This window comes from Solea solea, chromosome 20 (assembly GCF_958295425.1).
Source record: "Solea solea chromosome 20, fSolSol10.1, whole genome shotgun sequence".
NCBI lineage: Eukaryota > Metazoa > Chordata > Actinopteri > Pleuronectiformes > Soleidae > Solea > Solea solea.
This window is the reverse complement of record NC_081153.1, coordinates 18,595,740-18,609,241: the sequence shown is the minus strand read 5'-3', so window position 1 is coordinate 18,609,241 and position 13,502 is coordinate 18,595,740. Positions and strand designations below refer to the sequence as shown.

Genomic DNA, 13,502 nt, shown 5'->3' with positions numbered 1-13,502 from the left:
ACGTTCTTTTCCTCTTGCTTTTCGGCATTTTTCACAGTTTCTGCGCTCGACTAGAATGGGCTTTTTATTTTCCCTGTGGGCGTGCACAAGTTGAGGCTTAACAGTTGAGGCTTGACTAAGCGTCAAGTGGAGCCAGCTGATTTCACTTGATGGAACGGCTTGGAGCTAGATTGAGAGATGGAGCTTAGTCAAGCTTCAAGCTTACACCTAAGTCTGGCAATTCTTAGCTACGTTGATGGAATACCCCCCTGGTGTGAGGATAAATCCCTGTTTTGTTTTACTTTTACCTGGCTGTCTGAGTTTCTATTTTATGATCCCATTTCCTGCGACATCATGACAAGTTTGGTGAACTGTTGATTTCAAAGTTTGGATAAGAGAGTGTTTTATTTCATTTGTTATTTGGAATAAAAATCACAATTTGCTTCAACATTATCTCCTTTTATATCGATGATGTTTTCATTTATTTTACTATTCTTTTTAAAAAGTGTTAAAACTGTGGAAGGTTTATTTGGGCTCATGTTATTCATTCCTGTTCTTTGATAAATGTAAATGCCTTTAATAAGTATTATTTTGGCAAATAAACACGTTTGTTTTTCTGAGAAAAACTCTTCAAATACTCTCAAATCCAATAAATTTATACTACAAGTTGGGCTTGGATTGGAGCGATTGTGTCACATGGCATGAAAGCAATTTTGGAATATCTGTCTAAAATGTAGGAACTAGTACTAGTGAATAAACAAACTGTTTGCAAAGTATAATTACTATAAATTGTATTGTAAATGAAAATGTGTGTTGCACATTTACAACACCAATAAATGAATGAATAAAAAAATGAACTAAAATGATCATAGTGATCGTATAAAATGTGGATGTTTTACATGTATCATACGACGTCATCAGCATAGAGGCTGATTTATTAGTGATGTGAGTTAAAGAAGCTGCTGATGGTTTTTCTGTTGAATACTTTTTGTTTCAACAAATGAGAAGAATTAAAACAAAATACTTAACCATGTCTATTGGACATTTTAAATGACAGTATTAATGTACAAAATAGTGTAATAAAGTTCATTAAATCACTGGTGTGTGTCCTCAGTGAACTGTATCAGTCTCTGTAGTCACTTCAGTTTCTGTTCACTCTGACTGAAGGAGGTTTTTGTACGAGGCTTTTTCACTGTGTGAACACAGCTTTACTGTTGACTTCGTGATAACTCTGACAGTAGTAAACTGCAGCATCTTCAGCCTGGACTCCACTGATGGTCAGAGTGAAGTCAGAATTTGATCCACTGCCTGTAAAACGACCTGGAATCCCTGATTCTCGAGTGGAAGCATAGTAAATAAGGAGTTTAGGAGATTCTCCATCTCTCTGTTGGTACCAGGATAGATAGTTTGAGTTGTAGACATTCTGACTGGTTCTACATGTGATGGTGGCAGATCCTCCCAGAGCAGATGTCACTGCTCCAGACTGAGTCACTGTGACCTGTCCTCTGGACTCTGAGGACACAGAGACAGAGACATAAAGCAGAGTCATGGTTTTGTCGGCTTCATTTCAGAGGGACAGATGTTGACAGAGGAGTTTGACTCTCTGGACTTTACCTGTGAGGCAGCAGCAGAGGAGAGTCCAGATGAGGACGGAGGTAAAAGTCATGATTTCTGTGTCTTGTGTTGTCATGAAGGACAGCTGTCAGTCCTCCAGTCTTCAACTGTCAGGACTATAAAGTGTCCCAGAGCACTGGAGCATGGTGCTGCTGATGCAAAGTCACTCTCTATGGAAATGCTCTGACTCACTCCAGCAGGGACTTTAATCAATTTCATGATCCTGTCGATCAATTTATCAATCACTTTATCAGAGGATTGATCAGGATGTGATGACACTTTTTGATTTTATCTTTTTCTAAAATTTTGATTTTCCTACATTTTAAATGACATCTTCCCAAACTTACATTTTCCCTTAAATTTCATATATTAATGTTAAAAATGATTTCATTTAGTAAAAGCTGTGGTTGTTTTTCATCATCAGATTTTAAAATCAGCTGATAAAACTTTACAATCAGACTCATTCTGGTGAGTTTGTTTGTTTCACAGTCACAGAGACGTGTGTCTCTACAGTCAGAGGTTTTTGTACGACGCCTCACAGACTTTGTATCACTGTGGTACACGTTTGGTGGAGGAACCAGACTGGAAGTTGGAAGTAAGTTTTTCTCAAATACAATCATAACAATATTTGTGTAAATATCCAATTTTTAAAGGTTTGCTGGAGGTCAAATCTAACTATATTGTATTTTCTTTTTAAATATTGATGTTTTTATTTTGTCTCCTTCATTCTGGAGCTGAACTCTGAGCAATTTTACTCGACACAGTCCTGTCAAGTATCATAAAACTTCAATTCAGTTTTAAACTTGTTTTGTTTTGACGTTATTCAAAAACTTTTGTCATTAGTGTCAGAACTTTACATGAAGATTTGACAGGTTTTTACAATATTTAATATTTGTGTTCGCGTTTGCATGAATACTAAAGTATATTTAATATTTTTGATGATTTGATGAGAAATATTTGCAATTTTACTTTACATATTCATGTGAGGCTGGAGTTTAAAACTGGAAATGTCACTTATAAATATAAGTTCTGTTGAAATTTTATTTGTTTAATGTGACTTGAGATTCAGAAGCAACATAATCTGCAATCTATTGTCTTAAATGTTGTTTCCATTGTAGTTTGAAGTCATTTTTTTTATTCACTTGTATTTAAAACTAAAGTGTTTCAGTCTCCAGATGTTTGATGATTGGATTAGAAATGTTACAAATGTTGTAAAAATCTGTTTCCAGTGTAGTTTTTCTATATTTCTTCAGGTCACAGTGTCTCTGTGCTGATGTGCATGAGAGGCTTCTTACAGTGAAGTGAAACCATGTGACTGGTGAAGCAGAAAAACCTTGTGGCACAAAATCAGCTCTCACACAGGAAACATGTCCGAGTGTGTGGCGTTCCACCGACAGCTGTGTCCTCTCTGTGCTCTAAACTGACTCTTGTCTCCTAGGTGACGTCGGTCCCACCCTGACGGTGCTGCCGCCCTCACGTGAGGAGCTGGACCAGGGGAAGGCCACGCTCATGTGTCTGGCCAACAAGGGCTTCCCCTCAGCCTGGACTCTGTCCTGGAAGTTGGACGGCAGCAGCAGCAGCAGCAGCAGCTGGGAGCAGAGCATGAGCCGCGGGCTGCTGGACAAGGACGGTCTCTACAGCTGGAGCAGCATCCTGAGGCTTTCTGCTGACCAGTGGAGGAAGGTGGGCTCTGTGACCTGTGAGGCCACCCAGGGCTCCCAGATTCTCTCAGAGACACTGAGGACAGACCAGTGTTCCTAGTCCTGACCTGACTCACTGACACTCTGCTACTGGTTTTACTCTGCATTTCTGTCTCTTTTCTCACAATTTAAAGTTTGAAAACTTCTCGCTCATGTTGATCCTGACTCTTTCAACTTTTTCCACATAATAAAGTTGTTTGTGTTTCATTAAAAAATGTTTCCATGGACTTGTTATTATGAAGTGACATTTTAACGACACCAGGGTGAAATAGGATGAACAAACATGATCAATGAATGTCATTTTAAACAACTTTATAGAAATAAATCATCAACAATTTACAAATGACTTTTTGTCAGGAAAAAAGATATTTTATATCATCCACACAAATAAAGATGAAAAAATTAAATCTTAAATCTTGGATTGGACTGATTAAATCACATAACATAGCTGTTGATAAATTAAAAAAAATAAAATTGTATACATTAATAAAATAACGCATATACACATTAAATATATATTTTATCATGTTGTCAAAAATAAAAAAAATATCCCAATTTTGCAAATCATATCTACATTATGAGAGAATCAAATCACTTTGACAATTCTTTTTCAGTTTTGTTGTGACTGTGGGCGTGGGAGTGGCAGCTCTGATTCACCTGCACAGCTGCACCTGATTTTGTTAATTAGACCTGCTACTATTTAAGTGCAGCTGTTACCTCAGTCAGTGTCAGATTGTTGGTTTACTTAGAGAGAGATAGAGAGCCACTGTGTTTGTTTCCTCATGTAGAAATTCTCTAGACTTCTGTGTGGTTTTTTTTGGATGTAGTTTTATCAGACAAGTGCTTCACGTTTTTTTTTGCAGTGTCCAGACCTGCTCAGCCCAGACTTTTTCTCTGGTGCCTTTTGTTTTCTTTTTTTCTGTTTTATGTTATTTGCTTAGCACCTCTGGTGTGGGGATAAATCCCTGTTTATTTTTACCTGGCTGACTGAGTTTCTATTTTATGATGCCGTTTCCTGCGACATCATGAGAAGTTTGGTGAAATGTTGATTTCAAAGTTTGGAAAAGAGAGTGTTTTAGTTCATTTGTTATTTGGAATAAAAACCACAATTTGCTTCAACATTATCTCCTTTTATATCGATGATGTTTTCATTTATTTTACTATTCTTTTTAATAAATGTTAAAACTGTAGAAGGTTTATTTGGGCTCATTATATTCATTCCTGTTCTTTGATAAATGTAAATACCTTCCATAAGTATTATTTTGGCAAATATACACATTTGTTTTTCCTAGAAAAAAGGAACGAGTCCTAGTGGATAAAAAACTGTTTTCAAAGTATAATTATGATAAGTTGTATTGTAAATCAATTGTCTTTGAGCTGAGTTTCATGTGACGTGAAGAATATTAGACAAAAAAGTCGAACATATTTGTTGATTTAAAAAATATGAAAATGTTTGTTGCACATTAACAACAACACCAATGAATAAATAAATAAGAGTGATAATGGCAAATTTGGATGTTTTACATGGATCATAGAACTTCATTATCATAGAGGCTGATTTATTAATGATGTGAAATGTCTATTGAACATTTTAAATTACAGTTTTAATGTACAAAATAGTGTAATAAAGTTTATTAAATCACTGGTGTGTGTCCTCAGTGAACTGTATCAGTCTCTGCAGTCACTTCAGTTTCTGTTCACTCTGACTGAAGGAGGTTTTTGTACGAGGCTTTTTCACTGTGTGAACACATTTTTACTGTTGATGTAGTGAACACTCTGACAGTAGAATGTGAGCTTGGTAGCCATTCTTCTCTCTCCCACCACCTCCATTGTGTCAAGGGGACATCCAAGGACAGAGCTGGCAAAGTTCAAATATAGAGCACAATCCAAAATTACAAAATCAACACGAGAACAAAACTTGAGTTGTTATGACATTCTCTCAACTGGGGTTAATGTTGATTCCAAAATATATTAAAATGTGTGGTGCACATTTAAAACAAGAGGGACTTAGCCCAAAAAGTGTGACGAGATTAAAACACAAGAAAAAATGTGGATGTTTTACATGTATCATAGGATGTCATCACCATAGAGGCTGATTTATTAATGATGTGAATTAAAGAATCTCTGAGCTGCTGATGGATTTGGTGGGAGGAAACTGGAGAGCCTGGAGGAAACCCACACAGACATGGGGAGAACATGCAAACTCCACAGAGAAAGGTCCCAGACCAGGAATCAAACCCACCACCTTTTTGCCGTGAAGCAACAGTGCTTACCACTACTAACCACTATGGCACCATGCCAGAATAATTTTACCATGTCTATTGGACATTTGAAATTGCATTAATTTACAAAAGAGTTTAATAAACTTTATTAAAACACTGGTGTGTGTCATAAGAAAATAATAAATAGAAATAAGAAAGACCTCAAGTCAACAAAGTGTTGGTTCATGAATTCAGATGTTTTCTATTAAAACGGAACAAATTAAGATAAAACTTGAGCTGCAATTTGGTTTATTGTTGATTCCAAAATATATAAAAATGTTTGTTGTACACTTAACATGAGAGCCCCCACAACTAAAATGAATAAACAAGTGATCAGATTAAAACATAGAAAAATATAAAATTTGGATGTTTAACATGTATCATAAGACGTCATCAGAATAGAAGCTGATGTATTAATGATGTGAGTTAAATAAGTGAGTTTGAATGAAAATGTAAAGACTATGAGACAAATAACTTATTAATAACTAATAATAATGTATAATCACTTGTAACAAGTGAGCTTCACTGAAATAGTGGTGCGTGTCCTCAGTGAACTGTATCAGTCTCTGCAGTCGCTTCAGTTTCTGTTACGTAAAGTAAAAGAAAATGTGGATGTTTTACATGTATCATAGGATGTCATCAGCATAGAGGCTGATTTATTAATGACTTGAATTAAAGAATCTCTGAGCTGCTGATGGATATGGTGGGAGAAAACTGGAGAGCCCGGAGGAAACCCACACAGACATGGGGAGAACATGCAAACTCCACAGAGAAAGGTCCCAGACCAGGAATTGAACCCACCACCTTCTTGCTGTGAGGCAACAGTGCTAACCACTACTAACCACTGTGGCACCATGCCAGAATAATTTGACCATGTCTATTGCACATTTGAAATTGTATTAACTTACAAAATAGTTCAATACACTTTATTAAAACACTGGTGTGTGTCATAAGAAAATAATAAATAGAAATAAGAAAGACCTCAAGTCAACAAAGTGCTGGTTCATTTATTCAGATGTTTTCTATTAAAACTGAACGAATTAAGTTAAAAACAGCTGCAATTTGGTTTAATGTTGATTCCAAAATATATGAAAATGTTTGTTTCACTCTTGAAGGTGACATAGACCTGAAGCTCCAATTAACGCTGCGTTTGTGTGTGTATCTGCGTCATTACCTCGTTTATGAAACCCTAAAGTTTCAGAACAAACAGTTCAGCCACTGCTGAGAAAATAGTGTTGTATTGTTTTCCTGGGCTCTGCGAAGCGGATCGACACTTCCTTAATTTGATGTCGTCATCGGAAATCCTCACCACCGTAGCGCCTCCCGGTGCGGGCACTAGTCCGGGCACATCCGGTTGCGTACATTCAACCGCAGAAGAAGAAGAAGAACTAGTCTCGTTGTAGCTGCTGAGATGCAGAGCATCCACCGTGCCAGAGGGGGAGCTGTGTATCTGAGAGCTGGCCTATCTATTACGTCACTTCCAGGTACCTGGCCAATCACAGGACAGTAGGAAAGCTCTCGTTGGCTGGCCAATCACAGCAACTGTTTGGTCTGAAACAGCGCGGCTGACGAGAGCGTCAGTGAGGAGATATTTTGATCGGCTCGTTTGCAGCGATTAGGAGGATTTTAATCATGAAAACAAGTTAATATATGTAAGTAGACCTCCATAACTAACATATATGTGTGATACAAGCATTCTATGTCGCCTTTAACATAAGAGCCCCCACAACTAAAATGAATAAACAAGTGATCAGATTAAAACATAGAAAAATATCAAATTTGGATGTTTTACATGTATCATAAGACGTCATCAGCGTGGAAGATGATTTATTAATGATGTGAGTTAAATAATCTCTGAACTGCTGATGGATTATCTTTTTGAATCTGAGTTTGAATGAAAATGTAAATAACTTATTATAAACTAATAATAATGTGTAATCACTTGTTACAAGTGAGCTTCACTGAAATAGTGTAATAAAGTTTATTAAATCACTGGTGTGTGTCCTCAGTGAACTGTATCAGTCTCTGCAGTCACTTCAGTTTCTGTTCACTCTGACTGAAGGAGGTTTTTGTACGAGGCTTTTTCACTGTGTGAACACATATTTACTGTTGATGTAGTGAAGACCCAGACAGTAGTAAACTGCAGCATCTTCAGCCTGCACTCCACTGATGGTCAGAGTGAAGTCAGAATATGATCCACTGCCTGTAAAACGACCTGGAATCCCTGATGCTCGAGTGGAAGCAAAGTAAATAAGTTTAGGAGTTTCTCCATCTCTCTGTTGGTACCAGGATAGGTAGTGGCCGTAGCTACTATAATAATAAACATTCTGACTGGTTCTACATGTGATGGTGGCAGATCCTCCCAGAGCAGATGTCACTGCTCCAGACTGAGTCACTGTGAACTGTCCTCTGGACTCTGAGGACACAGAGACAGAGACATAAAGCAGAGTCATGGTTTTGTCGGCTTCATTTCAGAGGGACAGATGTTGACAGAGGAGTTTGACTCTCTGGACTTTACCTGTGAGGCAGCAGCAGAGGAGAGTCCAGATGAGGACGGAGGTGAAAGTCATGATTTCTGTGTCTTGTGTTGTCATGAAGGACAGCTGTCAGTCCTCCAGTCTTCAACTGTCAGGACTATAAAGTGTCCCAGAGCACTGGAGCATGGTGCTGCTGATGCAAAGTCACTCTCTATGGAAATGCTCTGACTCACTCCAGCAGGGACTTTAATCAATTTCATGATCCTGTCGATCAATTTATCAATCACTTTATCAGAGGATTGATCAGGATGTGATGACATTTTTTGATTTTATCTTTTTCTAAAATTTAGATTTTCCTACATTTTAAATGACATCTTCCCAAACTTACATTTTCCCTTAAATTTCATATATTAATGTTAAAAATGACTTCATTTAGTAAAAGCTGTGGTTGTTTTTCATCATCAGATTTTAAAATCAGCTGATAGAACTTTACAAACAGACTCATTCTTGTGAGTTTGTTTGTTTCACAGTCACAGAGACGTGTGTCTCTACAGTCAGAGGTTTTTGTACGACGCCTCACAGACTTTGTATCACTGTGGTACACGTTTGGTGGAGGAACCAGACTGGAAGTTGGAAGTAAGTTTTTCTCAAATACAATCATAACAATATTTGTGTAAATATCCAATTTTTAAAGGTTTGCTGTAGGTCAAATCTCACTTTATTGTATTTCTTTAAAATATTGATGTTTTTATTTTGTCTCCTTCATTCTGGAGCTGAACTCTGAGCAATTTTACTCGACACAGTCCTGTCAAGATTATGTTTGTATCTTAAAACTTGAATTCAGTTTTAAATTTGCTTTGTTTTGATGTGATTTAAAATGTTTGTCGTTACTGTCTGAACTTTACACGAAGAAGATTTGACAGGTTTTTACAATATTTAATATTTCTGATGATTGGATGAGAAATATTTGCAATTTTACTTTACATATTCATGTTTGGCTGGACTTTAAAACTGGAAATGTCCCTTATATTTTGTAAATTACTTCCAAACTTTATTTGTTTAATGTGACTTGATATTCAGAAGCAACATAACGGAGTGAAGATAAAGATGAGATTTGAGAACGTTGAAAATCTGCAATCTATTGTGTTTCACGGTGTTTCCATTATAGTTTTGAAGTCATTTCTTTATTCACTTGTATTTAAAACTAAAGTGTTTCAGTCTCCAGATGTTTGATGATTGGATTAGAAATGTTACAAATGTTGTAAAAATCAGTTTCCAGTGTAGTTTTTCTATATTTCTTCAGGTCACAGTGTCTCTGTGCTGATGTGCATGAGAGACTTCTTACAGCGAAGTGAAACCATGTGACTGGTGAAGCAGAAAAACCTTGTGACACAAAATCAGCTCTCACACAGGAAACGTGTCCGACTGTGTGGCGTTCCACCGACAGCTGTGTCCTCTCTGTGCTCTAAACTGACTCTTGTCTCCTAGGTGACGTCGGTCCCACCCTGACGGTGCTGCCGCCCTCACGTGAGGAGCTGGACCAGGGGAAGGCCACGCTCATGTGTCTGGCCAACAAGGGCTTCCCCTCAGCCTGGACTCTGTCCTGGAAGTTGGACGGCAGCAGCAGCAGCAGCAGCAGCTGGGAGCAGAGCATGAGCCGTGGGCTGCTGGAGAAGGACGGTCTCTACAGCTGGAGCAGCATCCTGAGGCTTTCTGCTGACCAGTGGAGGAAGGTGGGCTCTGTGACCTGTGAGGCCACCCAGGGCTCCCAGATTCTCTCAGAGACACTGAGGACAGACCAGTGTTCCTAGTCCTGACCTGACTCACTGACACTCTGCTACTGGTTTTACTCTGCATTTCTGTCTCTTTTCTCACAATTTAAAGTTTGAAAACTTCTCGCTCATGTTGATCCTGACTCTTTCAACTTTTTCCACATAATAAAGTTGTTTGTGTTTCATTAAAAAATGTTTCCATGGACTTGTTATTATGAAGTGACATTTTAACGACACCAAGGTGAAATAGGATGAACAAACATGATCAGTGAATGTCATTTTAAACAACTTTATAGAAATAAATCACCAACAATTTACAAATGACTTTTTGTAATGTCAGGAAAAAAGACATTTTATATCATCCACACAAATAAAGATGAAAAAAGTAAATCTTAAATCTTGGATTGGACTGATTAAATCACATAACATGATAGCTATTGATACATTTTTTTAAATGTTTGTATACATTAATAAAATAACGCAAATACACATTAAATATATATTTTATCATGTTGTCAAAAATAAAAAAATATCCCAATTTTGCAAATCATATCTACATTATGAGAGAATCAAATCATTTTGACAATTCTTTTTCAGTTTTGTTGTGACTGTGGGCGTGGGAGTGGCAGCTCTGATTCACCTGCACAGCTGCACCTGATTTTGTTAATTAGACCTGCTACTATTTAAGTGCAGCTGTTACCTCAGTCAGTGTCAGATTGTTGGTTTACTTAGAGAGAGATAGAGAGCCACTGTGTTTGTTTCCTCATGTAGAAATTCTCTAGACTTCTGTGTGGTTATTTGTGGATGTAGTTTTATCAGACAAGTGCTTCACTTTTGGTTGTAGTTTTTTTTTTTGCAGTGTCCAGACCTGCTCAGCCCAGACTTTTTCTCTGGTGCCTTTTGTTTTCTTTTTTTCTGTTTTATGTTATTTGCTTAGCACCTCTGGTGTGGGGATAAATCCCTGTTTATTTTTACCTGGCTGACTGAGTTTCTATTTTATGATGCCGTTTCCTGCGACATCATGACAAGTTTGGTGAAATGTTGATTTCAAAGTTTGGAAAAGAGAGTGTTTTAGTTCATTTGTTATTTGGAATAAAAACCACAATTTGCTTCAACATGATCTCCTTTTATATCGATGATGTTTTCATTTATTTTACTATTCTTTTTAATAAATGTTAAAACTGTAGAAGGTTTATTTGGGCTCATTATATTCATTCCTGTTCTTTGATTAATGTAAATACTTTCCATAAGTATTATTTTGGCAAATATACACATTTGTTTTTCCTAGAAAAAAGGAACGAGTCCTAGTGGATAAAAAACTGTTTTCAAAGTATAATTATGATAAGTTGTATTGTAAATCAATTGTCTTTGAGCTGAGTTTCATGTGACGTGAAGAATATTAGACAAAAAAGTCGAACATATTTGTTGATTTAAAAAATATGAAAATGTTTGTTGCTGTTACAACCCTAAACTCGTTGGGAAGGGGAAATAACATAAATTACCAGATGGAATTGGTTTGGCAAAAATTAGGTGGTTTTATTAACACGGAGGGTAAACTTAGAATAAATCAATTACAATAAACCAAGGGAGGAGGTGGCTATTCCCAAAATCAAAATACCAAAAACACATCAAAATCAAAACACCAAACTGGGAATAGCACCCCTAAGTCCGATTTACCAGGGACAGGGTTTAGTACCAAACAAAACACCGGCTCAGGGCCGTCAACTTAGAGTACACACACACTTAAAACCAAAAGGAATATCTCAAATCAAAATCTGGCGCGCAGGCCGAGCCAAAGTGGCTAACAAACAAACTAGTATTCACAGTAGTCAAAACTCACAAATATCGAAGTGAATACTCAAGAGCAGATACAAAATCAGAGCAACAAAGGGGTCAACTGTTCACTTGGAAGCACAGTGCCCGCGAGTGAATCTCTGCTGCTGGTTCTTAACAGGTGTGATGGTGAACGAGCTGAGGCAGGATTGGTTTAGGTGAAGCTGGAGCCGGGTGACCCAATCACAGTGCAGGGGACAGGCAGGCCGAGGCAGGCAGGTGACTTGGTGGAGGACGACCAGGCAGGAACCAGAGCCACCAATCAGGAGCAAGGGCTGGCACATGTCTTCTGCATACTAACACATGACAGACACATGACAGACACTGGTGGCAGGGCCGTGACACCCCCCCCCTTAAACTCAAACTAGCAAGTTTGTCAACACTAACCAAAATATGACATACACACAAGATACTTACGCTCTGGACAGGGCATCGGCAAACATGTTTTCAGACCCTTTCTTATGCTGTATATTTAAGGGGAAATCTTGTACGAGGAGAGCCCACCGCATTAGACGCTGATTATGATTATACATGCGCGACAAAAACACAAGTGGGTTATGATCGGTGTAGACGAGAACTGGCGAAGGACTGGACCCAACATATACCTCGAAGTGTTGTAGCGCGAGTAGCAAAGCGAGGGTTTCTTTTTCGATGGTGGAATAGTTAGCTTGGTATTTATTGAACTTATGTGAATAATAGCTGACAGGGTGATCTATTCCTTGCGCATCTTCCTGGAACAGCACAGCACCGGCCCCGACAGCGCTGGCGTCAACTTCTAGTTTAAAAGGTCGAGAGAGATCAGGAGCAGCGAGAACAGGAGCATGGCAGAGGAGTGACATAACACTGTCAAAAGCATTTTGACACTCCTGAGTCCATTTAAAATCGACCTTCGGGCTGAGCAGAGAGGTAAGAGGGTAAACGACTGTGGAGAAATTGCGGCAGAAATTTCGGTAATAACCCACCATTCCTAAAAATCTGCGCAGCTCACGCCTGGTGGTGGGAACGTGGTAACGAGTGATGGCTTCTACTTTGGCATCCACAGGTCGTACCTGGCCCTGACCCACTTGATGTCCCAAATAAATCACTGTAGCTTTCCCAAACTCGCACTTTGCCAGATTGAGGGTGAGAGAAGCTTGTGCCAGACGTGTAAATACTTGTCTTAATATTTTCATGTGTTCATCCCAAGTGGAAGTGTACACAACGAGATCATCTAAATATGCACTGCAGTTAGGGATGTCACCCAGGACCTGGTTTACTAGGCGCTGGAAGGTGGCTGGAGCATTACATAGGCCAAATGCCATGACATTGTATTGTAAGAACTGATCAGGTGTCACAAAAGCAGATATTTCCGAAGCGCGTTTGGTGAGAGGGACTTGCCAATACCCTTTCAATAAATCCATCTTACTAACATAATTCGCATTCCCCACATTATCCACACAGTCCTCCATCCTAGGTAAAGGATATGAGTCGGGGACTGTCACAGAATTTACTTTGCGAAAATCCGTTACAAAGCGAGATGAACCATCAGATTTAGCTTCTAACAGGCAGGGTGAGCTCCACGCGCTTGAACTGGGTTTCGCCAAACCGTGCTGTAAAAGATAATCAGTTTCTTTTTTCATTAGAGCACGTTTTACGGGGTTGATGCGGTATGAGTGCTGCTTTATGGGTTTTGCATCCTTCACATCTATGTCATGCTGTATGAGAGTGGTCTGCGTGGGAACATTACTAAGCAGACATCTGAACTCTGTCACTAAGTTAACCACATCATTCTGCTGGTCGAGAGACAGGTGGGAGAGTTTTGTCGGCAAGACTTCTAACATTTCGGTGTTGGGCAGTCGCGCACTTTGCGCAGCGGGGTGAGGTGGA

At 38.6% G+C, this 13,502-nt stretch overlaps 3 gene segments (V, D, J or C); 1 reads left to right on the top strand and 2 right to left on the bottom strand.

Moving 5' to 3' along the window:
- Window positions 1–1,168: 1,168 nt before the first annotated feature.
- Window positions 1,169–1,672, bottom strand: LOC131447075 (immunoglobulin kappa variable 4-1-like). The segment is given in 2 exon segments: window positions 1,169–1,491; window positions 1,594–1,672. Coding segments are annotated over 2 exon segments (399 nt in total).
- A 5,966-nt stretch (window positions 1,673–7,638) lies between these two features.
- On the bottom strand, window positions 7,639–8,207 carry LOC131447086 (immunoglobulin kappa variable 4-1-like). The segment is given in 2 exon segments: window positions 7,639–7,970; window positions 8,073–8,207. Coding segments are annotated over 2 exon segments (408 nt in total).
- A 315-nt stretch (window positions 8,208–8,522) lies between these two features.
- LOC131447875 (Ig lambda chain C region-like) lies at window positions 8,523–9,996 on the top strand (the record flags this gene model as incomplete). The annotated part of the segment is given in 2 exon segments: window positions 8,523–8,667; window positions 9,520–9,996. Coding segments are annotated over 2 exon segments (468 nt in total), but the record flags the coding sequence as incomplete, so codon positions are not given.
- Between the last annotated feature and the right edge of the window lie 3,506 nt (window positions 9,997–13,502).